The following is a 27,437-nucleotide window of genomic DNA, read 5'->3' on the forward strand; positions in this document are numbered from 1 at the left end:
CACTGTACAGACCAGGTATAAAGAAGGTTCTGCTGAGTACAAGACATTTTTTTCCTCAGATGTCCTTCCTCTTCAATAAGTAGACTAAATTTCAGATCTTCTTTTCCTTGGAAGGCGCCTTCTCCTCTACTAAATTTTGCCCCTTATTTTGTATAAGAAATATAAAAAGAAGTAATTTCTGATCTATGTACAAAATAGAATAAGAATATAACTACTATAATACTGCTCCTATGTACAAGAATATAACTACTATAATACTGCTCCTATGTACAAGAATATAACTACTATAATACTGCTCCTATGTACAAGAATATAACTACTATAATACTACTCCTATGTACAAGAATATAACTACTATAATACTACTCCTATGTACAAGAATATAACTACTATAATACTACCTCCTATGTACATGAATATAACTACTATAATATTACTCCTATGTACAAGAATATAACTACTATAATACTACTCCTATGTACAAGAATATAACTACTATAATACTACTCCTATGTACAAGAATATAACTACTATAATACTACTCCTATGTACAAGAATATAACTACTATAATACTACTCCTATGTACAAGAATATAACTACTATAATACTACCTCCTATGTACAAGAATATAACTACTATAATACTGCTCCTATGTACAAGAATATAACTACTATAATACTACTCCTATGTACAAGAATATAACTACTATAATACTACCTCCTATGTACATGAATATAACTACTATAATATTACTCCTATGTACAAGAATATAACTACTATAATACTACTCCTATGTACAAGAATATAACTACTATAATACTACTCCTATGTACAAGAATATAACTACTATAATACTACTCCTATGTACAAGAATATAACTACTATAATACTACCTCCTATGTACAAGAATATAACTACTATAATACTGCTCCTATGTACAAGAATATAACTACTATAATACTACTCCTATGTACAAGAATATAACTACTATAATACTACCTCCTATGTACATGAATATAACTACTATAATATTACTCCTATGTACAAGAATATAACTACTATAATACTACTCCTATGTACAAGAATATAACTACTATAATACTACTCCTATGTACAAGAATATAACTACTATAATACTACTCCTATGTACAAGAATATAACTACTATAATACTACCTCCTATGTACAAGAATATAACTACTATAATACTACCTCCTATGTACAAGAATATAACTACTATAATACTACTCCTATGTACAAGAATATAACTACTATAATACTACTCCTATGTACAAGAATATAACTACTATAATACTGCTCCTATGTACAAGAATATAACTACTATAATACTACCTCCTATGTACATGAATATAACTACTATAATATTACTCCTATGTACAAGAATATAACTACTATAATACTACTCCTATGTACAAGAATATAACTACTATAATACTACCTCCTATGTACATGAATATAACTACTATAATATTACTCCTATGTACAAGAATATAACTACTATAATACTACTCCTATGTACAAGAATATAACTACTATAATACTACTCCTATGTACAAGAATATAACTACTATAATACTGCTCCTATGTACAAGAATATAACTACTATAATACTACCTCCTATGTACATGAATATAACTACTATAATACTACTCCTATGTACAAGAATATAACTACTATAATACTACTCCTATGTACAAGAATATAACTACTATAATACTACCTCCTATGTACAAGAATATAACTACTATAATACTACTACTATGTACAAGAATATAACTACTATAATACTACTACTATGTACAAGAATATAACTACTATAATACTGCTCCTATGTACAAGAATATAACTACTATAATACTACCTCCTATGTACATGAATATAACTACTATAATATTACTCCTATGTACAAGAATATAACTACTATAATACTACTCCTATGTACAAGAATATAACTACTATTATACTACCTCCTATGTACAAGAATATAACTACTATAATACTACCTCCTATGTACAAGAATATAACTACTATAATACTACTCCTATGTACAAGAATATAACTACTATAATACTACTCCTACGTACAAGAATATAACTACTATAATACTACCTCCTATGTACAAGAATATAACTACTATAATACTACTCCTATGTACAAGAATATAACTACTATAATACTGCTCCTATGTACAAGAATATAACTACTATAATACTACTCCTATGTACAAGAATATAACTACTATAATACTACCTCCTATGTACAAGAATATAACTACTATAATACTGCTCCTATGTACAAGAATATAACTACTATAATACTACTCCTATGTACAAGAATATAACTACTATAATACTACCTCCTATGTACATGAATATAACTACTATAATATTACTCCTATGTACAAGAATATAACTACTATAATACTACTCCTATGTACAAGAATATAACTACTATAATACTACTCCTATGTACAAGAATATAACTACTATAATACTACTCCTATGTACAAGAATATAACTACTATAATACTACCTCCTATGTACATGAATATAACTACTATAATACTACTCCTATGTACAAGAATATAACTACTATAATACTACTCCTATGTACAAGAATATAACTACTATAATACTACCTCCTATGTACAAGAATATAACTACTATAATACTACTACTATGTACAAGAATATAACTACTATAATACTACTACTATGTACAAGAATATAACTACTATAATACTGCTCCTATGTACAAGAATATAACTACTATAATACTACCTCCTATGTACATGAATATAACTACTATAATATTACTCCTATGTACAAGAATATAACTACTATAATACTACTCCTATGTACAAGAATATAACTACTATTATACTACCTCCTATGTACAAGAATATAACTACTATAATACTACCTCCTATGTACAAGAATATAACTACTATAATACTACTCCTATGTACAAGAATATAACTACTATAATACTACTCCTACGTACAAGAATATAACTACTATAATACTACCTCCTATGTACAAGAATATAACTACTATAATACTACTCCTATGTACAAGAATATAACTACTATAATACTGCTCCTATGTACAAGAATATAACTACTATAATACTACTCCTATGTACAAGAATATAACTACTATTATACTACCTCCTATGTACAAGAATATAACTACTATAATACTACCTCCTATGTACAAGAATATAACTACTATAATACTACCTCCTATGTACAAGAATATAACTACTATAATACTGCTCCTATGTACAAGAATATAACTAATATAATACTGCTCCTATGTACAAGAATATAACTACTATAATACTGCTCCCTATGTACAAGAATATAACTACTATAATACTACTCCTATGTACAAGAATATAACTACTATAATACTACTCCTATGTACAAGAATATAACTACTATAATACTACTCCTATGTACAAGACTATAACTACTATAATACTACTCCTAAGTACAAGAATATAACTACTATAATACTGCTCCTATGTACAAGAATATAACTACTATAATACTGCTCCTATGTACAAGAATATAACTACTATAATACTACTCCTATGTACAAGAATGTAACTACTATAATACTGCTCCTATGTACAAGAATATAACTACTATAATACTACCTCCTATGTACAAGAATATAACTACTATAATACTACTCCTATGTACAAGAATATAACTACTATAATACTAACTCCTATGTAGAAGAATATAACTACTATAATACAGCTCCTATGTACAAGAATATAACTACTATAATACTGCTCCCTATGTACAAGAATATAACTACTATAATACTACCTCCTATGTACAAGAATATAACTACTATAATACAGCTCCTATGTACAAGAATATAACTACTATAATACTGCTCCCTATGTACAAGAATATAACTACTATAATACTACCTCCTATGTACAAGAATATAACTACTATAATACTGCTCCCTATGTACAAGAATATAACTACTATAATACTACTCCTATGTACAAGACTATAACTACTATAATACTACTCCTAAGTACAAGAATATAACTACTATAATACTACTCCTATGTACAAGAATATAACTACTATAATACTGCCCCCTATGTACAAGAATATAACTACTATAATACTACTCCTATGTACAAGAATATAACTACTATAATACTCCTCCTATGTACAAGAATATAACTACTATAATACTGCTCCTATGTATAAGAATATAACTACTATAATACTACTCCTATGTACAAGAATATAACTACTATAATACTACTCCTATGTACAAGAATATAACTACTATAATACTGCTCCTATGTATAAGAATATAACTGCTATAATACTGCTCCTATGTATAAGAATATAACTACTATAATACTGCTCCTATGTACAAGAATATAACTACTATAATACTGCTCCTATGTACAAGAATATAACTACTATAATACTACCTCCTATGTACAAGAATATAACTACTATAATACTACTCCTATGTACAAGAATATAACTACTATAATACTAACTCCTATGTAGAAGAATATAACTACTATAATACAGCTCCTATGTACAAGAATATAACTACTATAATACTGCTCCCTATGTACAAGAATATAACTACTATAATACTACCTCCTATGTACAAGAATATAACTACTATAATACTGCTCCCTATGTACAAGAATATAACTACTCTAATACTACTCCTATGTACAAGAATATAACTACTATAATACTACTCCTATGTACAAGAATATAACTACTATAATACTACTCCTATGTACAAGACTATAACTACTATAATACTACTACTATGTACAAGAATATAACTACTATAATACTACTACTATGTACAAGAATATAACTACTATAATACTGCTCCTATGTACAAGAATATAACTACTATAATACTACTCCTATGTACAAGAATATAACTACTATAATACTACCTCCTATGTACAAGAATATAACTACTATAATACTGCTCCTATGTACAAGAATATAACTACTATAATACTACTCCTATGTACAAGAATATAACTACTATAATACTACCTCCTATGTACATGAATATAACTACTATAATATTACTCCTATGTACAAGAATATAACTACTATAATACTACTCCTATGTACAAGAATATAACTACTATAATACTACTCCTATGTACAAGAATATAACTACTATAATACTACTCCTATGTACAAGAATATAACTACTATAATACTACCTCCTATGTACAAGAATATAACTACTATAATACTACCTCCTATGTACAAGAATATAACTACTATAATACTACTCCTATGTACAAGAATATAACTACTATAATACTACTCCTATGTACAAGAATATAACTACTATAATACTGCTCCTATGTACAAGAATATAACTACTATAATACTACCTCCTATGTACATGAATATAACTACTATAATATTACTCCTATGTACAAGAATATAACTACTATAATACTACTCCTATGTACAAGAATATAACTACTATAATACTACTCCTATGTACAAGAATATAACTACTATAATACTACCTCCTATGTACATGAATATAACTACTATAATATTACTCCTATGTACAAGAATATAACTACTATAATACTACTCCTATGTACAAGAATATAACTACTATAATACTACTCCTATGTACAAGAATATAACTACTATAATACTGCTCCTATGTACAAGAATATAACTACTATAATACTACCTCCTATGTACATGAATATAACTACTATAATACTACTCCTATGTACAAGAATATAACTACTATAATACTACTCCTATGTACAAGAATATAACTACTATAATACTACCTCCTATGTACAAGAATATAACTACTATAATACTACTACTATGTACAAGAATATAACTACTATAATACTGCTCCTATGTACAAGAATATAACTACTATAATACTACCTCCTATGTACATGAATATAACTACTATAATATTACTCCTATGTACAAGAATATAACTACTATAATACTACTCCTATGTACAAGAATATAACTACTATTATACTACCTCCTATGTACAAGAATATAACTACTATAATACTACCTCCTATGTACAAGAATATAACTACTATAATACTACTCCTATGTACAAGAATATAACTACTATAATACTACTCCTACGTACAAGAATATAACTACTATAATACTACCTCCTATGTACAAGAATATAACTACTATAATACTACTCCTATGTACAAGAATATAACTACTATAATACTGCTCCTATGTACAAGAATATAACTACTATAATACTACTCCTATGTACAAGAATATAACTACTATTATACTACCTCCTATGTACAAGAATATAACTACTATAATACTACCTCCTATGTACAAGAATATAACTACTATAATACTACCTCCTATGTACAAGAATATAACTACTATAATACTGCTCCTATGTACAAGAATATAACTAATATAATACTGCTCCTATGTACAAGAATATAACTACTATAATACTGCTCCCTATGTACAAGAATATAACTACTATAATACTACTCCTATGTACAAGAATATAACTACTATAATACTACTCCTATGTACAAGAATATAACTACTATAATACTACTCCTATGTACAAGACTATAACTACTATAATACTACTCCTAAGTACAAGAATATAACTACTATAATACTGCTCCTATGTACAAGAATATAACTACTATAATACTGCTCCTATGTACAAGAATATAACTACTATAATACTACTCCTATGTACAAGAATGTAACTACTATAATACTGCTCCTATGTACAAGAATATAACTACTATAATACTACCTCCTATGTACAAGAATATAACTACTATAATACTACTCCTATGTACAAGAATATAACTACTATAATACTACTCCTATGTACAAGAATATAACTACTATAATACTAACTCCTATGTAGAAGAATATAACTACTATAATACAGCTCCTATGTACAAGAATATAACTACTATAATACTGCTCCCTATGTACAAGAATATAACTACTATAATACTACCTCCTATGTACAAGAATATAACTACTATAATACAGCTCCTATGTACAAGAATATAACTACTATAATACTGCTCCCTATGTACAAGAATATAACTACTATAATACTACCTCCTATGTACAAGAATATAACTACTATAATACTGCTCCCTATGTACAAGAATATAACTACTATAATACTACTCCTATGTACAAGACTATAACTACTATAATACTACTCCTAAGTACAAGAATATAACTACTATAATACTACTCCTATGTACAAGAATATAACTACTATAATACTGCCCCCTATGTACAAGAATATAACTACTATAATACTACTCCTATGTACAAGAATATAACTACTATAATACTCCTCCTATGTACAAGAATATAACTACTATAATACTGCTCCTATGTATAAGAATATAACTACTATAATACTACTCCTATGTACAAGAATATAACTACTATAATACTACTCCTATGTACAAGAATATAACTACTATAATACTGCTCCTATGTATAAGAATATAACTGCTATAATACTGCTCCTATGTATAAGAATATAACTACTATAATACTGCTCCTATGTACAAGAATATAACTACTATAATACTGCTCCTATGTACAAGAATATAACTACTATAATACTACCTCCTATGTACAAGAATATAACTACTATAATACTACTCCTATGTACAAGAATATAACTACTATAATACAGCTCCTATGTACAAGAATATAACTACTATAATACTGCTCCCTATGTACAAGAATATAACTACTATAATACTACCTCCTATGTACAAGAATATAACTACTATAATACTGCTCCCTATGTACAAGAATATAACTACTCTAATACTACTTCTATGTACAAGAATATAACTACTATAATACTACTCCTATGTACAAGAATATAACTACTATAATACTACTCCTATGTACAAGACTATAACTACTATAATACTGCTCCTAAGTACAAGAATATAACTACTATAATACTGCTCCTATGTACAAGAATATAACTACTATAATACTACTCCTATGTACAAGAATGTAACTACTATAATACTACTCCTATGTACAAGAATATAACTACTATAATACTGCCCCCTATGTACAAGAATATAACTACTATAATACTACTCCTATGTACAAGAATATAACTACTATAATACTGCCTCCTATATACAAGAATATAACTACTATAATACTGCTCCTATGTATAAGAATATAACTACTATAATACTACTCCTATGTACAAGAATATAACTACTATAATACTACTCCTATGTACAAGAATATAACTACTATAATACTGCTCCTATGTATAAGAATATAACTACTATAATACTACTCCTATGTACAAGAATATACCTACTATAATACTGCTCCTATGTATAAGAATATAACTACTATAATACTACTCCTATGTACAAGAATATAACTACTATAATACTACCTCCTATGTACAAGAATATAACTACTATAATACTACTCCTATGTACAAGAATATAACTACTATAATACTACTCCTATGTACAAGAATATAACTACTATAATACTGCTCCTATGTATAAGAATATAACTACTATAATACTACTCCTATGTACAAGAATATAACTACTATAATACTACCTCCTATGTACAAGAATATAACTACTATAATACTACTGCTATATACAAGAATATAACTACTATAATACTACTCCTATGTACAAGAATATAACTACTATAATACTGCTCCTATGTACAAGAATATAACTACTATAATACTGCTCCTATGTACAAGAATATAACTACTATAATACTACCTCCTATGTACAAGAATATAACTACTATAATACTACTCCTATGTATAAGAATATATCTACTATAATACTGCTCCTATGTACAAGAATATGACTACTATAATACTACCTCCTATATACAAGAATATAACTACTATAATACTACTCCTATGTACAAGAATATAACTACTATAATACTGCTCCTATGTACAAGAATATAACTACTATAATACTGCTCCTATGTACAAGAATATAACTACTATAATACTACTCCTATGTACAAGAATATAACTACTATAATACTGCTCCTATGTATAAGAATATAACTACTATAATACTACTCCTATGTACAAGAATATAACTACTATAATACTACTCCTATGTACAAGAATATAACTACTATAATACTGCTCCTATGTATAAGAATATAACTACTATAATACTACTCCTATGTACAAGAATATAACTACTATAATACTACCTCCTATGTACAAGAATATAACTACTATAATACTACTGCTATATACAAGAATATAACTACTATAATACTACTCCTATGTACAAGAATATAACTACTATAATACTGCTCCTATGTACAAGAATATAACTACTATAATACTGCTCCTATGTACAAGAATATAACTACTATAATACTGCTCCTATGTACAAGAATATAACTACTATAATACTACCTCCTATGTACAAGAATATAACTACTATAATACTACTCCTATGTATAAGAATATATCTACTATAATACTGCTCCTATGTACAAGAATATAACTACTATAATACTGCTCCTATGTACAAGAATATAACTACTATAATACTACTCCTATGTACAAGAATATAACTACTATAATACTGCTCCTATGTATAAGAATATAACTACTATAATACTACTCCTATGTACAAGAATATAACTACTATAATACTGCTCCTATGTATAAGAATATAACTACTATAATACTACTCCTATGTACAAGAATATAACTACTATAATACCGTCTCATATGTAGAAATCTGTGTTCTGTGCTGGCAGATTTTGGCTTCCCCTCACTCCCTATCAGTATAATGTGTAGTATTTATGACCTGGGGCTTGTTCCTACTACCCATGTCCATACATGACACTCCAGCACAGTGTGCCGCCTTATGTGTTGTTTTCATCTTCTGCAGGACACACAGTATGTACAGATGGTGCCTAGCACTATTTCGGTAGATGTTCCCTTTAGTTGTTTCCCCCCGCGCCCCCCCCCCCCCCCCCCATCCTCCTGTAGAGGTGACTCCGAGTTCAGGACATTCTGGTTTCTGAGGCAGGAAGTCTCTCTCTACGTTGCGTACTCAGATAGCGGAGACTTTTGATGACGACATGGCGGCTCGTGCAATCGTCCATCTGATATCACAGCCGCGATGTTTGTTCGCCCCTCATCTTTTCCTTACAGAGTTGAACAGTTTTGGGGTCCCCGCATTGTCTCCTCACCTCTCTTCTTATGTCCTCTGTTTGGAAATATCTAGGGATCTGTACCCAGCTTTCCTGGGATTCTGCATAGCCCGTCTAGTAGCCTGTCTCCGATATCTCTGTTTTGTTCCTCTTGCTATATTATTAGGCAGAATTGCTTTTTAGGTCACGGAAAAGCTGGGTGGAATCCTTTAGTGTTTCTCATATGAGCACCCCTGTGGTCGTCACTCAGCTTTCCCAGAAACAGATACATCTCAGGAACATAAACAATCCCTTTGGATGACTGATCTCAAGGCGAATGTAGTGATAGCCAGGCATCTGACAGGGTTTGTGGTGCCAGGGCGTATCCCACCTGTAGGGGGCAGTAGTGACCTTTCACCTTCCCCTGTCTCAGTGACTCCTGCCTCTTTGCCGTAGGCTGCAGCTGACTCGCACTCCATGATGCCGGTGAGTAGCCGGAGTGCCGCTTGTAATAGGGGTGCGGGGTCCGGAGTGTGATCTGCATGACCAGTCCACCTAACAGGACCATGTGTTTAGTGTAGGCTGCATGGAGTGTGCAACACTATTAATCCCCGCCACGTCGTGAGTGACCCGTCCTGCTGGCCGAGCCCACCAGGGGGCAGATAATCTGCAGGAGGGGGGATCTGTATTGTTCAGCGTCATGTCTGTAGCATGGTCTGGGCGTGTTGTGTAGATGGATACATAAAATATACCGCCATTCAGCTGATCATGGCGACCTGCAGATCTCATGGGAATGGCACAGGTTCTGCACTTACGCTGTCGCGGAGTCCTGAGCTCCTTGTGGAGATCCAACTCCTGGAGGCCAAAAGCAATGCATCTTGGAAGACATATGCAAATTAGCTCTCCTCCAGATGGAAGAAAACGGTCTATTAGTGCACTCTGTAGGGAGCTACCCTGTAAGTCAGTGTATGATCCATTGAGGAGCCTTGTATGGAGCAGGAAGCAGATGGTGCGGTACACGGTGAAGTGGCCGTGTTGTGCATCAGCTCCCGTACAAGACACTGACTCCACATCATGTGCTGTAAATAGCTGATCTGTGTAGGTGCCCAGGTATCAGACCCCAGCCAAAAACAACCCGTTTTAGAGCATGCTTGCAGGTATATGGTGGTGTAATGTAGCATACGGGTAGTACCGCCATCTACCCTCATTCCTGGGTGGTAGGGCTTGGTGCCGCCGAGGACAAATCAACTCCCACATTGGACGTCACAGATTTCTCATCTCTGTACCACACTGATTCCTATTGCCCCGCCGTGCCAAGTGTCGTGAATATTACTCAGGGGTTGTCCCCAAGAGCTGTGTGGTAGGGGGAGGTTTCTGTGCCAGCAAGCTGCCTCCTAATCATGGGAAATGTCATCTCCGCCAAATTCTGCAAGACTTGTCCCATATCCAAAGAATAGGACATAGTCTATGAGCATTGTGTGGGTATCGATCTGCCAACCATAAGGATCGGGACCCCCACAGGAACGGGGAAATCTGCAGCTCCATCTCCCCGTAGGAGGCGCAGACCACGGCTCCGATATCTCTAGCGGCCCTGTAGACGCAGAAGAGAACGGACGTTCACAAGACAGCTGCTACATTCCAATATAGAACTGGGAACCCTCGTGCTTGTGACGGGTGGGGGCGCCAGCTTCACAAACATGAGGGGTCCCTAGTATTATATGTATACTCTTCCTCCCTCTAGTATACCGCTCCTATCTGCAGGCCAGGCCGTAGTGTCCGTACAGTAGTAGAAGATGTCCTCGTATAGAGGAGGGGAACGTGCACTGGCAGATATGGATGACTGTACGGACCGCGCGTAATTGGTGTCTGTGGGCGTGCGTTCTCCAGAAGGGGATGGATCTGAGTGGGCAGGAGGTGGGGGCGGCAGTAATTGGGTAATGATGGTATGGAGAGTTCTAGTGTACTGAGGAGTCTTACAGGGAGAGCGTATCAGAAGTCATCCTTCTTACCTGAGCCAAGGCTGTCACTGACAGGTTCACTTCTGACATATGTTAAAGGTCTTCTATCACCCCAGCCCTGCAGATAGATAGGTTACTGTCACCAGACCCAGCCTATCACCCCAGCCCTGCAGATAGATAGGTTACTGTCACCAGACCCAGCATATCACCCCAGTCCTGCAGATAGATAGGTTAGTGTCACCTGACCCAGCATATCACCCCAGCCCTGCAGATAGATAGGTTAGTGTCACCAGAACCAGCATATCACCCCAGCCCTGCAGATAGATAGGTTACTGTCACCAGACCCAGCATATCACCCCAGCCCTGCAGATAGATAGGTTACTGTCACCAGAACCAGCATATCACCCCAGCCCTGCAGATAGATAGGTTACTGTCACCAGACCCAGCATATCACCCCAGCCCTGCAGATAGATAGGTTACTGTCACCAGAACCAGCATATCACCCCAGCCCTGCAGATAGCTAGGTTGCTGTCACCAGAACCAGCATATCACCCCAGCCCTGCAGATAGATAGGTTACTGTCACCAGAACCAGCATATCACCCAGCCCTGCAGATAGATAGGTTAGTGTCACCAGAACCAGCATATCACCCCAGACTTGCAGATAGATAGGTTACTGTCACCAGAACCAGCATATCACCCCAGTCCTGCAGATAGATAGGTTACTGTCACCAGAACCAGTATATCACCCCAGCCCTGCAGATAGATAGGTTAGTGTCACCAGACCCAGCATATCACCCCAGTCCTGCAGATAGATAGGTTAGTGTCACCAGAACCAGCATATCACCCAGCCCTGCAGATAGATAGGTTAGTGTCACCAGAACCAGCATATCACCCCAGCCCTGCAGATAGATAGGTTACTGTCACCAGAACCAGCATATCACCCCAGATTTGCAGATAGATAGGTTAGTGTCACCAGAACCAGCATATCACCCCAGCCCTGCAGATAGATAGGTTACTGTCACCAGAACCAGCATATCACCCCACCCCTGCAGATAGATAGGTTACTGTCACCAGAACCAGCATATCACCCCAGATTTGCAGATAGATAGGTTACTGTCACCAGAACCAGCATATCACCCCACCCCTGCAGATAGATAGGTTACTGTCACCAGTACCAGCATATCACCACAGTCCTGCAGATAGATAGGTTACTGTCACCAGAACCAGCATATCACCCCAGCCCTGCAGATAGATAGGTTACTGTCACCAGTATCAGCATATCACCCCAGCCCTGCAGATAGATAGGTTACTGTCACCAGAACCAGCATATCACCCCAGCCCTGCAGATAGATAGGTTAGTGTCACCAGAACCAGCATATCACCCCAGCCCTGCAGATAGATAGGTTACTGTCACCTGACCCAGCATATCACCCCAGCCCTGCAGATAGATAGGTTACTGTCACCAGACCCAGCATATCACCCCAGACCTGCAGATAGATAGGTTAGTGTCACCAGACCCAGTATATCACCCCAGCCCTGCAGATAGATAGGTTACTGTCACCTGACCCAGCATATCACCCCAGACCTGCAGATAGATAGGTTACTGTCACCAGACCCAGTATATCACCCCAGCCCTGCAGATAGATAGGTTACTGTCACCAGACCCAGTATATCACCCCAGTCCTGCAGATAGATAGGTTAGTGTCACCAGACCCAGTATATCACCCCAGTCCTGCAGATAGATAGGTTACTGTCACCAGACCCAGTATATCACCCCAGCCCTTTCTCCTTGCAAACAAACTTTTAAGCAGGTTTTGCATATATCAGGGATTGAATACTTGTGGCAGAGCTGCACCTGTAAGCATTCATGGGGTACGCAGGCAGAGGAGGTTGGATGTATCTTGTGCCTACACCTTTAAGAGCCCCTTGCGTCTTTCCCTCCCTTGCTGGTGATGAGCCGGCTTCCAGGGCGCAGATTAATGACTGTTTATTCCATGTGTCAGGCAGTAAAGTGGACTTTAATGGGCTCTTTGATAGGAGACTTGTCCCGCACAATGCCGCCTTTCACATCAGCCATTATGTCTAATTGATGACATATTTCTTCCCTTAAACACCGGACGCTACCGGTAAGCAGGAGCGCAGCGGAGCGGCTAGGCCCGACGTCTGCCCTGTCAGCACAGTGTAGCTGCCCGGGAGCAGGCTCTAGCACCACAGCGGCTTCCAGCAGGATCAATGCATGCAAGATATACTGGTTATTACTGCTGGTGTATACAGCTATCAGACAGAACAATATGGCCAGGTATACAAGATATGTCTCCTGTGTGTTATATGCTGGTTATTACTGCTGGTGTATACAGCTATCAGACACCTGATAGTAATGTCATATACCTGCTAAACCGGTCCTGCAGGTATGTCTCGTGGTCGCAGGTGTGGTCGGAGTACAGGGCGTTTAATCCCGCCCCCTCCCCTGCCCTACAAACCAGTCTCAGAGGCCACTTTTGGGTAGTGTACCTCTTGCTATGAGATCATTGACTACTACACTATGAGGTCACTGTGCTTAAAGAACAAGCAGCAGAGCCGACCACAGAAGGGAATACATAGGCGGTAAGTGATACTAGATAGAGAGATGAGTCGGCCGAGCTGCAGGCGGTCCTCCATGCTGGCAGAGGGCGCTATGCACATGGAGATAGCTGACTGAACTGCATACAGGGCTGGTTATCATTTCCACTTGGTTGGAGTCTTCCTATTGTTTCCTATTGAGGCTGCCGGTCTCTACTAGTCCTGGAGTGGAGGCCAGGGACAGCTATGCATCCTGGTCATAGAAGTGTCTGCTGAAATACTCTGTGCTGCTGGGGACCTTGATACTCTCCTCCCATCAGTACAGTGACAGTGCTGCATATGGGCCAGGACCTGATACTAAGGACTGGTCCTTTTCACATAGAGGGAGGAGCCCCAGAGAATGAGGAAGGTGTAGCGTGTGGGGGCCCCCGGGCTTGTATATGTGGTGGCCCCAGGCTTGTACATGTGGTGGTCCCGGACTTGTACATGTGGTGGCCCCGGGCTTGTACGTGTGGGGACCCCGGGCTTGTACGTGTGGGGACCCCGGGCTTGTACGTGTGGTGGCCCCGGGCTTGTACGTGTGGGGGGCCCCTCTGGGGATCTTATATGTATTAACCATTTACGTGCTAACTCTCCAGTCTCCCACCACTGTCTGCATTTCCACCATAACAATAACACTGCCCAGTAATATCTACAGCCCGTCCTCACTAATGTGACCAGTATAGTCTCTCGCTTGTACCTGCATGACCCGACCTCTGACCTGTTATATACTAGATATAGATAGCATAACCATTCCACGTTGTGTCTTGCAGGGTAAGGTTGCTCAGACGGCCTGTATGTCGGCCTGCAAACACCTCTCCACCTCGCTGACTCAGCTGCTCCTGGAGGCGGACGTCAAGCAGATCACCATGGGGGCCTTACAGCAGTTCAATCTGGATGTCAAGGAGTGTGAGAGTAAGTGGCGCCCCCTACTGCAGGCTGAGTGATGGCAGTGCACCTGTACAGTGTAGGGGTCGGTGACACACACAGTGATGGGTTTTATCTTCACCCTCCGGGGTCTGATGCTTACTTTATAGTGTTCACATGAAGGCCATATCTAAAACCTGTCCTATCCAACCAAGAAGTAGCTGCATTGTTGCAGTGGCGCCCCCTGCGGGCCGATCCCAGCCATTCAGTAAGTGCGACCTGCAGATCTCCCGCTGCCTAATTAGATGTAGTGAATGGCTCAGACATTGCAGAGCAGGTGCTGTCAACCTGAGCAGCAGGAGCCCTGACCCCCGCCGCCCAGCCAGGCCATCCATCAGCGTCACCCCTGCCCATTAGCTCTCTATAGATACACTTCTGATTTCTTTTCCTGTGGGAAGCCATGGGTTTTGTTGTCTGGCAGCTTCTGTCTTGTAATCTACTTGTTTAAAGATTTACAGACTGCGGCCCAGCGAAAGGGGAGGGGGCAGGAAAGGGGAAACGCGGCTATTCACTGCCATGGAGGCTCAGACTGCACGTAATGGTATAATAAACAGGGCACAGAAATATACTTATAGTATAATACATAGAGTACAAGGATACAGTATATATATATATATATATATATATGTATAATATGTAATACATGGGGTACAAAAATATACTTAGAATACAAGGATACGGTATATATATATATATATATATATATGTAATACATGGGATACAAAATATACCTATAGTATAATACAAGGAATACAAGGATAAGGTGTGTGTATATGTGTGTGTATATATATATATATATATATATATATATATATATATATATATATATATATATACAGTGTTGGCCAAAAGTATTGGCACCCCTGCAATTCTGTCAGATAATACTCATGTTCTTCCAGATAATGATTACAATCACAAATTTTTTGGTATTATCTTCATTTAATTTTACTTCAATGGAAAACCACAAAAAGAATTGTCAAAAAGCCAAATTGGATATAATTCCTCAGCAAACATAAAAAAGGGGGTGGACAAAAGTATTGGCACTTTTTGAAAAATCATGTGATGCTTCTCTAATTTGTGTAATTAACAGCACCTGTTACTTACCTGAGGCACCTAACAGGTGGTGGCAATAACTAAATCACACTTGCAGACAGTTGAAATGGATTAAAGTTGACTCCACCTCTGTCCTGTGTCCTTGTGTGACCACATTGAGCATGGAGAAAAGAAAGAAGACCAAAGAACCGTCTGAGGACTTGAGAAGCAAAATTATGAGGAAGCATGAGCAATCTCAAGGCTACAAGTCCATCTCCAAAGACCTGAATGTTCCTGTGTCTACCGTGTGCAGTGTCATCAAGAAGTGTAAAGCCCATGGCACTGTGGCTAACCTCCCTAGATGTGGACGCAAAAGAAACATTGACGAGAGATTTCACCGCAAGATTGTGCGGATGGCGAATAAAGAACCTCGACTAACATCCAAACAAGTCCAAGCTGCCCTGCAGTCCGAGGGTACAACAGTGTCACCCCGTACTATCCAGCGTCAGCGTCTGAATGAGAAGGGACTGTATGGTAGGAGACCCAGGAAGACCCCACTTCTTACCCAGAGACAGAAGCCAGGCTGGAGTTTGCCAAAACTTACCTGAGAAAGCCAAAACCGTTCTGGAAGAATGTTCTCTGGTCAGAGGAGACAAAAGTAGGAGAAGGCCTCAACATAGAGATTACAGGAAAAAAAAGAGACCTTCAAAGAAAAGAAGACGCCCCCTACAGTCAGACATGGCGGAGGTCCCTGATGGTTTGGGGTTGCTTTGCTGCCTCTGGCACTGGACTGCTTGACCGTGTGCATGGCATTATGAAGTCTGAAGACGACCAACACATTGTGCAGCATCATGTAGGGCCCAGTGTGAGAAAGCTGGGTCTCCCTCAGAGGTCAGGGCTCTTCCAGCAGGACAAGGACCCAAAACACACTTCAGGTCAGCACTAGAAAATGGTGGTGAGAGAAAGCCCTGGAGACTTGTAAAGTGGCAGCAATGAGTCCAGCCCTGAATCCCATAGAACACCTGTGGGGGAGGGGGAGAGATCTCTTGGTGGCAGTTTGGAGAAGGCCCCCTTCACATCTCAGGGGGGACCGCGAGCAGGAGCCAAAGAAGAAGGGTCTAAGATTCCAGCAGAGCCTTGTAAGAAACTCATTGCTGGTTAGCGGAAGCGGTTGTGCGCAGTTATTGTGTCTAAAGGTTGTGCTACCAAGTATTAGGCTGAGGGCGCCAATACTTCTGTCCGCACCAGTTCTGGAGTTTTGTGTAAAATGATCAATGATGTGACTTTTTTTTTCATTCTCTTTTGTGTTTTTTCATTGCAAACAAAATAACTGAAGATATTACCAAAGAGTCTGTGCTGTGTAATCATTATCTGGGGGACACCGAGGATTATCTGACAGGACTGCAGGGGGGCCAATACTTATACTGTATGTACCCTGTGTCACTTATATACTAGATAAGAGTCTGTGCTGTGTAATCATTATCTGGGGACACCGAGGATTATCTGACAGGACTGCAGGGGGGACAATACTTGTGGCCAACACTGTATATGTAATACATGGGATACAAAATATACCTACATCTATAAAGCTAGTAATAAGTAGTGTATAGCACTAATATAATGCAGTATACAATCATACATATATATGCTATACAATGTATAGTACAGCATAGACTAATACAAATACAATGTCCTATAATAACCCTGTTAGTACATAGAGGTGATAGTATAGCATTCAAGTAATGTCACCTCTATATAATATGGTATAACATAATAAAATACAGTAATAGAGCAGAATAAATCCTATAAATACTAATAACTACAATACAATGACATCATAAATCCATCACTTTTGGCTCTTTTTATTTTCTGCTATGCCTGTGCCTATATCCAGATACATATATGGTGTGGTGTATATAGGGCACTCCCTTATATCATGGCCTATGTAACCAGTCTGCCCATAATAAGGGGCCAGTATAGGATGCCATTGTGTGACCAGTGTGCGGTGACTGCGCCCGGGCCACCATGATGGTTGTAGTCCAGGCCGCGGCCCGTACCTCGCCCCCATTATTCCTGCTCGTCACCCTCACAGGAACCAATTGAGCTTACAGAGCGGGACGGAAGCGGCGTCCGGTTCTGCCACGTCAGACATATTGTAATTGTCCTCTGAATACGGGCAGAGCGCACGCCCCGTCCCGCCGGCCCACGCCGTCTGAGCCTCTCATTCCCATCCAGCGATTATGATGAGAATCCAGCGGGTTGGCGGGTCTCATGTACCCTGCACACAGCCCGACTGGGGCATGTAATCATCTTAGAAAGATTCCCAATGGGGGCAGCCGGATGTAATGCACCATAACAGATAATGGAAATATGCATGGGGGGGGGGGGGGGGATCCCGATTGTCGCTGCGTCAGGCGGTTATTTATTATTGACGCGGTGACAGGCATGAAATCGCAAAATTCCTGCTGCAATCTACAAAAAGCTTCCCCATCTGAAAGAAGCTGCTTTCTTATTTTTTATTGTGCGGACCCCTCCACCCTGGACAATGACACCCCCCACCTCAAGCCATGGCTGCTTTTTTTTCTTCTTCTTCTTTCTTTCTTTCCTCCTTTTTCGTTGACTTGTTTGTCCATTGACCAAACAAATAGCGAGGAGCTCGGCGTGGCCCATGGGAATAGATTTCAGGTTGAGTTAGTACAGTTTCTTCGCTGTCAGGACGCTGGAATTAATGGTGTTTTGATGACACAAATTTTGAAGAGCAGACAAAGAGCGTGAAGGCCGAGAGACATGGCCCCATAGAAGCCCGTTCCTCCTCTCCCCCAGCCTCCCTTGTCCTCGCTGTCATCCGTCTGCCAATCTTCCTGTCCATGGTTATTTAAAGACGCTTTTCATGGTTTATTCTTTCCCACAGGGTTTGCCAGATCGGGACCGGTGCCTGGGTTCCAAGGGGACACACTGCAGTTGGCCTTCATCGACTTAAGACAAGTAAGCCTTTGTTGTTTTGTGTTTTATTTCTCTTTTAAGATGTGTGACTGAGGGCCCATGAGGTCTTAAGGAGCGAGAGAAGGAATGGGGAGGGGGGCTCCAAGGAAGAGGTGCTTGGGGATTTCAAGGAGTTGAGACTCTTCAAGGATTAAACGCCAGAGACCCCTGCATTCTTTCTCGCCTTTTTTTTTTTTTTGAGGCTGTCAGGTCGGTTCCTCGGCCCGGGCGGTGATGGACGCGACGGATATCGCCCATGCCTTCAGAAATAAAAAAAAAAATACAAGGCTGACCTCTGCGTTGTGCAACGTGTATATGACTTTTAGCAGGGCACTGGATAACGTAGCAAGCTTGTAAGGCTCAACAAGAGAACCCTGCCAGATTTACAGCGGAGAATTGGAGGACATGCAAAGTCTTCTCCGGCAGAAGTAGCGTAGATCCCTGAATGCAAAGCAGGACCCCGTATGGAGCGCGTCAATGGAAGAAAGACTCCGGCCACCTATTTCTACTTACTATATAGCAATGTACCAGGAGGAAGGTCAGACCTATAAGATGGCCACCAAATCCTGGGGTACAGGATAGGCATTGTGCGTTGTATATAGTGCTGATACCTCTCAGTCTTCTGTCCTATCTTTCTGAGAATATTGTGTAGTGCATAATATATACCCGAATGTACTCCCATCATATACGAGGCTGGACTCACCCTATAATATTGCCCACTGGGATCTCCGTTGACTTCTAGTCTTAGAACCTGCAGGCATTTCATATGACACATGGCCCTTAGCATATTGTCCAAGGAATAGATCAGGGGAAGCCGATACGAAACGTCCTCCTAATCAGGGCCAAACCTCCGACTACGACTACAGCCATGGTCAGACAGGAGTAGTAAAGCTAAAGTTCTAGACCAGAGATGGTGATCACATAAGAGAGGAACCGAACAAGACCCTCATCTGATTCTATCTATAATTGTTCAATACAATATGTCATCATTTTATTGTGACGTTGCAGTTGTACCAAAATTTGCCCCATTTTGTGATTCTGACACCTTGCCTATATTGAGTAATACATCTGCAGATACCTATAGATGGATATGACCTATGGGAATGGTCTTTCCTGGAGATGACAGGTGTCACATTATAGAGCACACCTCAGCTCATATGCCTGTTACCTGGACGCTGTGTAATGCTCCTTTCTTCCTGTGGTGGCGCTGCAGTAAAGTGAACACTTTTCCCACAGCTGATCGCAGCCATCCCAGCAGCAGAATACTCTCTGATCAGCTTATAGACCCCTGTCATGATCAGGTGCTGCATGATATCCGCTTAATGCCACCCATTCCCCTGTCCTGGTATTTGATCATTTTTGTAATGCCGGGCGGAGTTGACGTCCTCCATTGTTTATTAAACTTTATAGAAGTTTAGAACGCTTTAGTCTTTATTCCATCGGAGTTACAATCCCAGACCGAGGGGGCCACGCTACATCTGGCCAGATGCCTGCTCCCTATTCAGAGCCCGGGCCCCGGAAAATATTAACTTCTAGATCAAACCCATGCACCTCAATGAATGGCGGAGATGAAAGGCGGGCACCGACGTGGCAGAATCGTCCCCGTGAAGCTCCCCTTTTTTTTTGTGTATTGATATGCCAGGGGCAGAGGAGGAGGAGGAGGAGAAGGTGTTGAATTGTGCACTGTCATCGCTTTTGCCGAGAAGATGGATGGGGTCGGATGGAAAGTGTGAATGAAGTTGGGAGTCATTGACGGATGTTCCTGTCCTATTAAGCCCATCTTTCTATGTGTCTCACAGTAAACAACAACAAGAAGCCGAGCTGGCACTTTGTCTGTGCTGCCACGATGATGCAGTACCTCTTGTATTCATGGCTCGTCCCGATGCTCCAGGGGTATAACGTGCAATGACATTATCCTCTCTCTATCGATGATCCTGTCTGGAGGAGCTTTCATCTGGTAATAGATGAGCCTGAGAAGAGTGATGGCGGCGCCATCCGTCATCCTGTGACACGGCCGGGCCGCGCTTCATTAACACGCCGTTGGGAACCTCTTTTTCGCCATATGTAACCTAGGTTTTTTTGTTTTCTGGTCGGTTTTCTTGTTTGTTTTTTTTATACTACTAAAAGAAAATCTTTTCAGTTAAGCGCCTCAAATCTTCCATCTTGGAAAAAAAAAAGAATGGCGCGGTTTATGGGCTCTAGCGGTCACCCGGCAACGTTTTTTTTTTTTTTTTTTTTTTTAATTTCCCCCCGATTTAATCGGCTTTCCAGTGATATTTATGCTCGGGGGTTTCCTGTGGCGGTACAAAGAAGACGAGACAATTTGTCATTTCTCAAGACGTTGTTATTGCTGGGAACCTTTTTTGGGTGACTAAAGAAGACTCCGAATCCGGTGCCAAATGGTCACGCAATTGAGGTTGCCGAGACCACGAGCCGTTTGTGGGGCGTGTGGAAAGCTTTGGGTTTTGTAATGACTCTACGTGATAAGTAAGGGTTGGCACGGCTCACTGCTTCGGCGCCAGTTTCCCTGAAATTACCTCTAGTGACATCAATGTCTTTGAGTTTTTTGAGCTGTTTTTTTGTTTAAATTTTTTATCCATTTATGGGTAAGCAAATATCGCCACCATTGCATCTACCTCCAAAGTTGCCACTGTACACCTGTATGATAAATCTAGTACGTGAGGGCCTACAAGTGGATTGGAGACCACTGGTGGGGATTGAAGCTGCTCAGATGGTCCTCTTAATGTTTCATTAAGCTTTTAGGCCATTCTGGAGATGTGGGTTTTCAGATTGCCCTTGAAGGTTTCGGTGGCCGGGGCATGCGATCTGTTGGGTTAGTGAGCTCCAGAGTATGGGACATGTACTGGAGAAGCCTTGGAGATTGGCACATGAGGCCAACAGAGAAGGAGGTCTTAGGAGAACCGTTTGGAAGTATCTGGAGATACGTTAGGAGATACATGGAGGGGACAGGTATTGAATAGCCTTCTATGTCATGGTTACTATTTTGTCGCAACTTTGCTCAGTAGTGGGTAGCCAATGGAGCATGCCTACAAACTCAGTCTCCACTAGTTCTTTACAGCCCAAATCCAACCCATGCTCCTTCATAAATAGCAGACAGCCATGGTCAGACCGGAACAGAAAAGCTCCAGGAAAAAGCTAGCCATTGTGAGGATGCAAGAAAGGAACAGAACGCAAAATAAAGGCTTCAATACCTCAAGACGACAGTCCAAATGAGTCCATGACTTGTTCGCTCTTCCACCTACCTCCAAAAACTATTCATGACCGCACCTGTTTACGAGTCCTTTGGACACCTAGGATATTTAGCATCCCCTGCTTTGCAATTTGCTCTGGTACCCATGCCCTCTACTTCAAATATGGCTAAGACCTATGCTCACCTTTGGACGTCTCAAGATACTTGGTCAGCTTCCACCCATACACCATGGACTTAAGACACTTGAGTGACATGTTCCAATGTTCCTGAAGTATCGAGCCATAACTCAACTACTGTAATGAAAGTCATCCAGTTGTTAGAATTCCTCCAAGCTAGGTAATTCCATGGTGTCATGTACTCTAGTGTTCTTCCACTTTTTATGTTCGGAGGAGTCAATAACTAGTGACTATTTTTCATGTGGTAGACTATGGGAGATGCGTATGCGACATTCTCGGCATCGTGTAGAGTTAGGGACTGTGGTGTCCCAGGCTTGAATTGGTTGGTGACCAGATGTTCTCACAATAGGTCGAAGTCTGTGGAATATGGCGACTATTTTCATCTCTCTCTCTCTCACGTTGAGAAGTTTGGTGACCACCGCGTTTGGTCAGTATGTCGGCTTCACAGTGAGAGCAATCGCCCTCTTAATATCTTCGCATCTCATTAAAATGTTGGTCCTTCTCTGATTATTCAGTAAGGAAGTCAATATAGGTTACGAGTTTTTGGCCATAAGTGGTTATGTGGGCAATAGTACAACTCTTCACAAAATGACATTGACCATAAGGTCAACCGATCAGACTTGTTGAGGCCCGACCTGGTCAATCCCTCTTTCCCCTACACATTAGATAGTTGGTTGATACCTCCAAAATTCACTGCTTTGCTGTGTTCATCTAACGTCTATGGCCACCTTGTACCCAATCGGACAGCCAAAGAGCCAGTGCCACTACAGACTTTAATCGAGCAAATCTCAAAGACGTGACCCAAGTAATGGGAAGCCAAAGGGACAAGATTTGGTTAAAAGTAGGAACTATAGTGGATTTTACGTTCACAATATTCAGTTTTATCATCAAAGTGGCTAAAAAGTTATGAAGAACCTCAAGGTGGTGCTGTTTATCTTTGTACCGCAGGCTTCTTCTTCCGTGTCCGGTGATTTCAAAGCACCTACTGTCCCGTAGTATACTCTTGTCGAAAGCTTGTTCACTTTTGGCAGCCAGTCGATAAGGTAGAGACTCTGCTTTTTCTGTGTCTGGCTGGCTACGTTATATTTTTGGGGGGGGGGTCGGTGATGGTCTGCCTTGTGTTAAGGGGCAGTCTGGCTTAGTTCTACATTGATATTGTATCCTGATTTTCCAGTTTGTTGTCTTTAATGACTACAAGTACTCAATACCGTGATCGAAACGTTGCCCTCTGACGTACAAAAGGCAAAGCTTTGTGGAAACATGAAGTAGTGATGAGCAGTGTTAAGATATAAGGGATATCCAGGCAAAATGTATTGTCTACCATACCTTGGATACCTTTGAGAAGATCACATTTGATGAGTTGTCCTGGAAGGCTAACCACCAAACAACAAAAGTGCTGAAATATCGCCTAGGTTAGTGAAACCCGCTTTGGCTTGAATGACTCGGACCACTAACTTTGGAAGTCTGGAGAGGACCAAGTTGAACGAGCCTCCACCTATGACATCACTTTGTTGTGAAGTTCCTCTTAACACATTAGTCCAATTTTGGCTGCTAAGATGGGAATAACGTCTCCCGTCCCGTTCTAGGGCAGGACTTACAGGTACAGCCAAGCAGTGCTGCTCTGTACTGTTCCCGACATGCCCATACAGAAGAATGGGACCTACGGAGACACGGCAACTCACCTGTACGCTGCTCGGTGCAAATGTTGGCCAAGAGAAGGATTTCAACATGCCCTATTCTTTTACTTTTGGTGAGATAGGACATCTCTAGCAGCACCTTATTCCTTCCCCAAGGCTGAAAGGGAAAAATATTTGCAGCTCTAGGCCCCATATCTAGAATTTTGTCCAACAAATCAATGCTAAAAAAAAATGGGGCTTTAATGGGGGGATTTTCTTACACCTGTATATTGATGACATATTCTTAGTATAGGTCATCTATGTATGACACTAGTATTGGACCTCCACAAACCAGCTGAATGAAGAGGCCGCAGTGTTCAGGTGAACGCTGCGACCCCTTCACTAACTACCAAGCAAAGTGCTGTACATATCACAGGGCTGCCCTTAGTTTTGCAGCTATTCCCCATTCACTTGAATGAGACTGATCTGTGACCAATGAACGTGACGTCATCAGCACAGGGAAATCCTGTATCTTAAAGCATCTTGGACCCCTACCGATCACCAATCCATTCGATGTCGGAATAAAGCTGGCTTGAAGCTGAGATGTTCCACTAATGGATCTAGAGAGATAGAGCTGCCCCGTTGTGCTTATGTGGAGCAGACTCACTTTCTTGACCCTTTGTAATATGCCAATCTCCTATATTCCACGCCTTCCCTTTTTATTTTCCTGTACTTTTTTTTTTATTTTTTAATCCATTTACATTTAAGAGGGAAAGAGAACCCGTCTCGTGGCCGCCACTCCCCCAGAGATTGGCTTGTGAACAATAGACCTGGTTTGTGTATATCGGAGCATGTGTTCAGTGAAGTGTTGTGTAATTTACTTGACTCTCATTGCCTTGTGCGTTTCATTCCTTCGCTCAGCACTTGGCCACGTTACTCGAGGTCATCAGGTTTATAGTCCTAATTTTACTAGGTTATTGTAACGGTGACGCGGCCTTTTACATGTTCTGTCCAGAAAAGCGCTTTGTAATGCATTTATCTTGGGGGTTCGTCCGGGACCAGTAGATATAAAGAAACCTGAGTACGGTGTGTGGCGGAGAAGACTGCGGCTGCTAAGTGCTCTGTTACATAAACTTTCTACAGAGCTGGAAAGCTCTCCTCTTCTGTGGCGTATAGTCTCGGCCTCATTTCCTAATGGGTTAAGGAGCTGCCTCATTGCAGCGACACCTCAGAGACCTGACAGACAGATCTGCACCCTGGACATTAATGCACGGGCCGAGCACAGGGTCCCAGCGCTCAGCATTAGGAGCCGCGTTGTATACTTCCCCTCCCCACGATTTATGTCACTAGTGTGACCTGACGAGAGGAAGGAGCGAGATTAAACAATGCGTCCGTGCCACTTGCCGATTATTCCAGTTTAGCGTAAACCGTAACCAGAAATGCCATTCCATATATATTAGGGGGATGGATGTCGTCGTAATGTAGAAATAGTCTATGTGGCATGAAGGGGCTTAATAAAAATGTAGCAGTCATTTATATATGGGAGTCCAATAGTTTGTTTTTGGGTGACTGAGTATTAGATCTACCCCGGTTAGGGGCAACTATTATGGTGCACCAGTACTGGAGCCATCATAGGCGATCTGTAGACACATGTTCTGAGGGTCTTGACCACCGCCGGTTCAGGGCGAGGAACTGGTTGGCTGGGTAGGTAGAATGAGAAACTGCGGTAGGTGGGATGAGGTTTAGTTGACACTAGATTTTCCCATGTGTGAAGGTCGGCCTGACCTGTTGACCTTGTCCCTCCGCACCATGATATTATCCCCGAGGACACCGGAGACTCGCCCTGGCCGATGACAACACTCTTTACCTCTAATGGTTTGCTGATGAAAAATTCACAAGACCGCGGCAGAGCACGAGCCCTGGCATTGTGTTACCTGTTACAAGGGGGGATGTGATCCGCTCCCTGGACACCACCGACCACCAGGATTTTGACTAGTTTGTGACTAATGATTGTCAGACATGTTTGGGTCATGGTAGTGTTCTTTACGTAGTAGACCTGTAGTGTTCTGCTCCTGGCTGTGATCTGGGTTTATAGGTGAACGTAATTCGTGTGACAAAGTCACCATTGTGTAGGAGCCGTGGCTGGGACGTGTCAGCTCCTGACAGCTGCAGATAATTCACCCCGTGTGTGTTTACTGGGAGGAAGCGGGTGTGCACAAGGTGATAAGACCTGGGCTGTCCTCCAGCCTGGAGGGTCCGGGGTCACACAACAGCCATGTATGTATACACCTGTCCACTGTAAGCACAGGGGGTGCTGCGTAACACAGGGATGGAGAACCACAATGACCGCCGCCAGCTGTTCATGGCATTATGGTGGGCGGTGGAGAAATATATAACATGCAACTTATTATCCATCTGTCTTCTGTCTGTCTCATGTCTTTCATATTCGGGCCGTTATGTTTCCTGTGCCCCTCAGGCCTGGTATCGGATAGATTTGGGCCCCATGCTGCGGCCGCCTCTGTCCTCCCCTCCCCATGTGGCTGTTTGGCGGAGCTGTGTTTATGTAGAGAGTTATAATTAACCTGCTGCAAGGTGTCGCCCTGAACCCTGCCCGTCCCCTGACACCCTACCTGACCCGCACACAGGTGCAGAGGGGCGGCCCCGTTC

The 27,437-nt window shown here is 40.3% G+C and overlaps 1 protein-coding gene across 3 annotated transcripts in view; it reads left to right on the forward strand.

Annotated features, from left to right (window-relative positions):
• Positions 1 to 27,437, forward strand: part of EXOC6B (exocyst complex component 6B) — a 161,585-nt gene that overhangs the window by 99,505 nt on the left and 34,643 nt on the right. For 2 of the 3 annotated variants that reach the window (XM_075261823.1, XM_075261828.1), the window contains exons 19-21: positions 10,726 to 10,755; positions 15,600 to 15,741; positions 19,697 to 19,770. In XM_075261823.1, the coding sequence (XP_075117924.1) occupies positions 10,726 to 10,755; positions 15,600 to 15,741; positions 19,697 to 19,770 (246 nt within the window). The remainder of the gene's footprint in view (positions 1 to 10,725; positions 10,756 to 15,599; positions 15,742 to 19,696; positions 19,771 to 27,437) is intronic. The other variant, XM_075261825.1, reaches the window with a different exon arrangement.

The sequence above is a fragment of the Leptodactylus fuscus genome, chromosome 1 (assembly GCF_031893055.1).
Source record: "Leptodactylus fuscus isolate aLepFus1 chromosome 1, aLepFus1.hap2, whole genome shotgun sequence".
NCBI lineage: Eukaryota > Metazoa > Chordata > Amphibia > Anura > Leptodactylidae > Leptodactylus > Leptodactylus fuscus.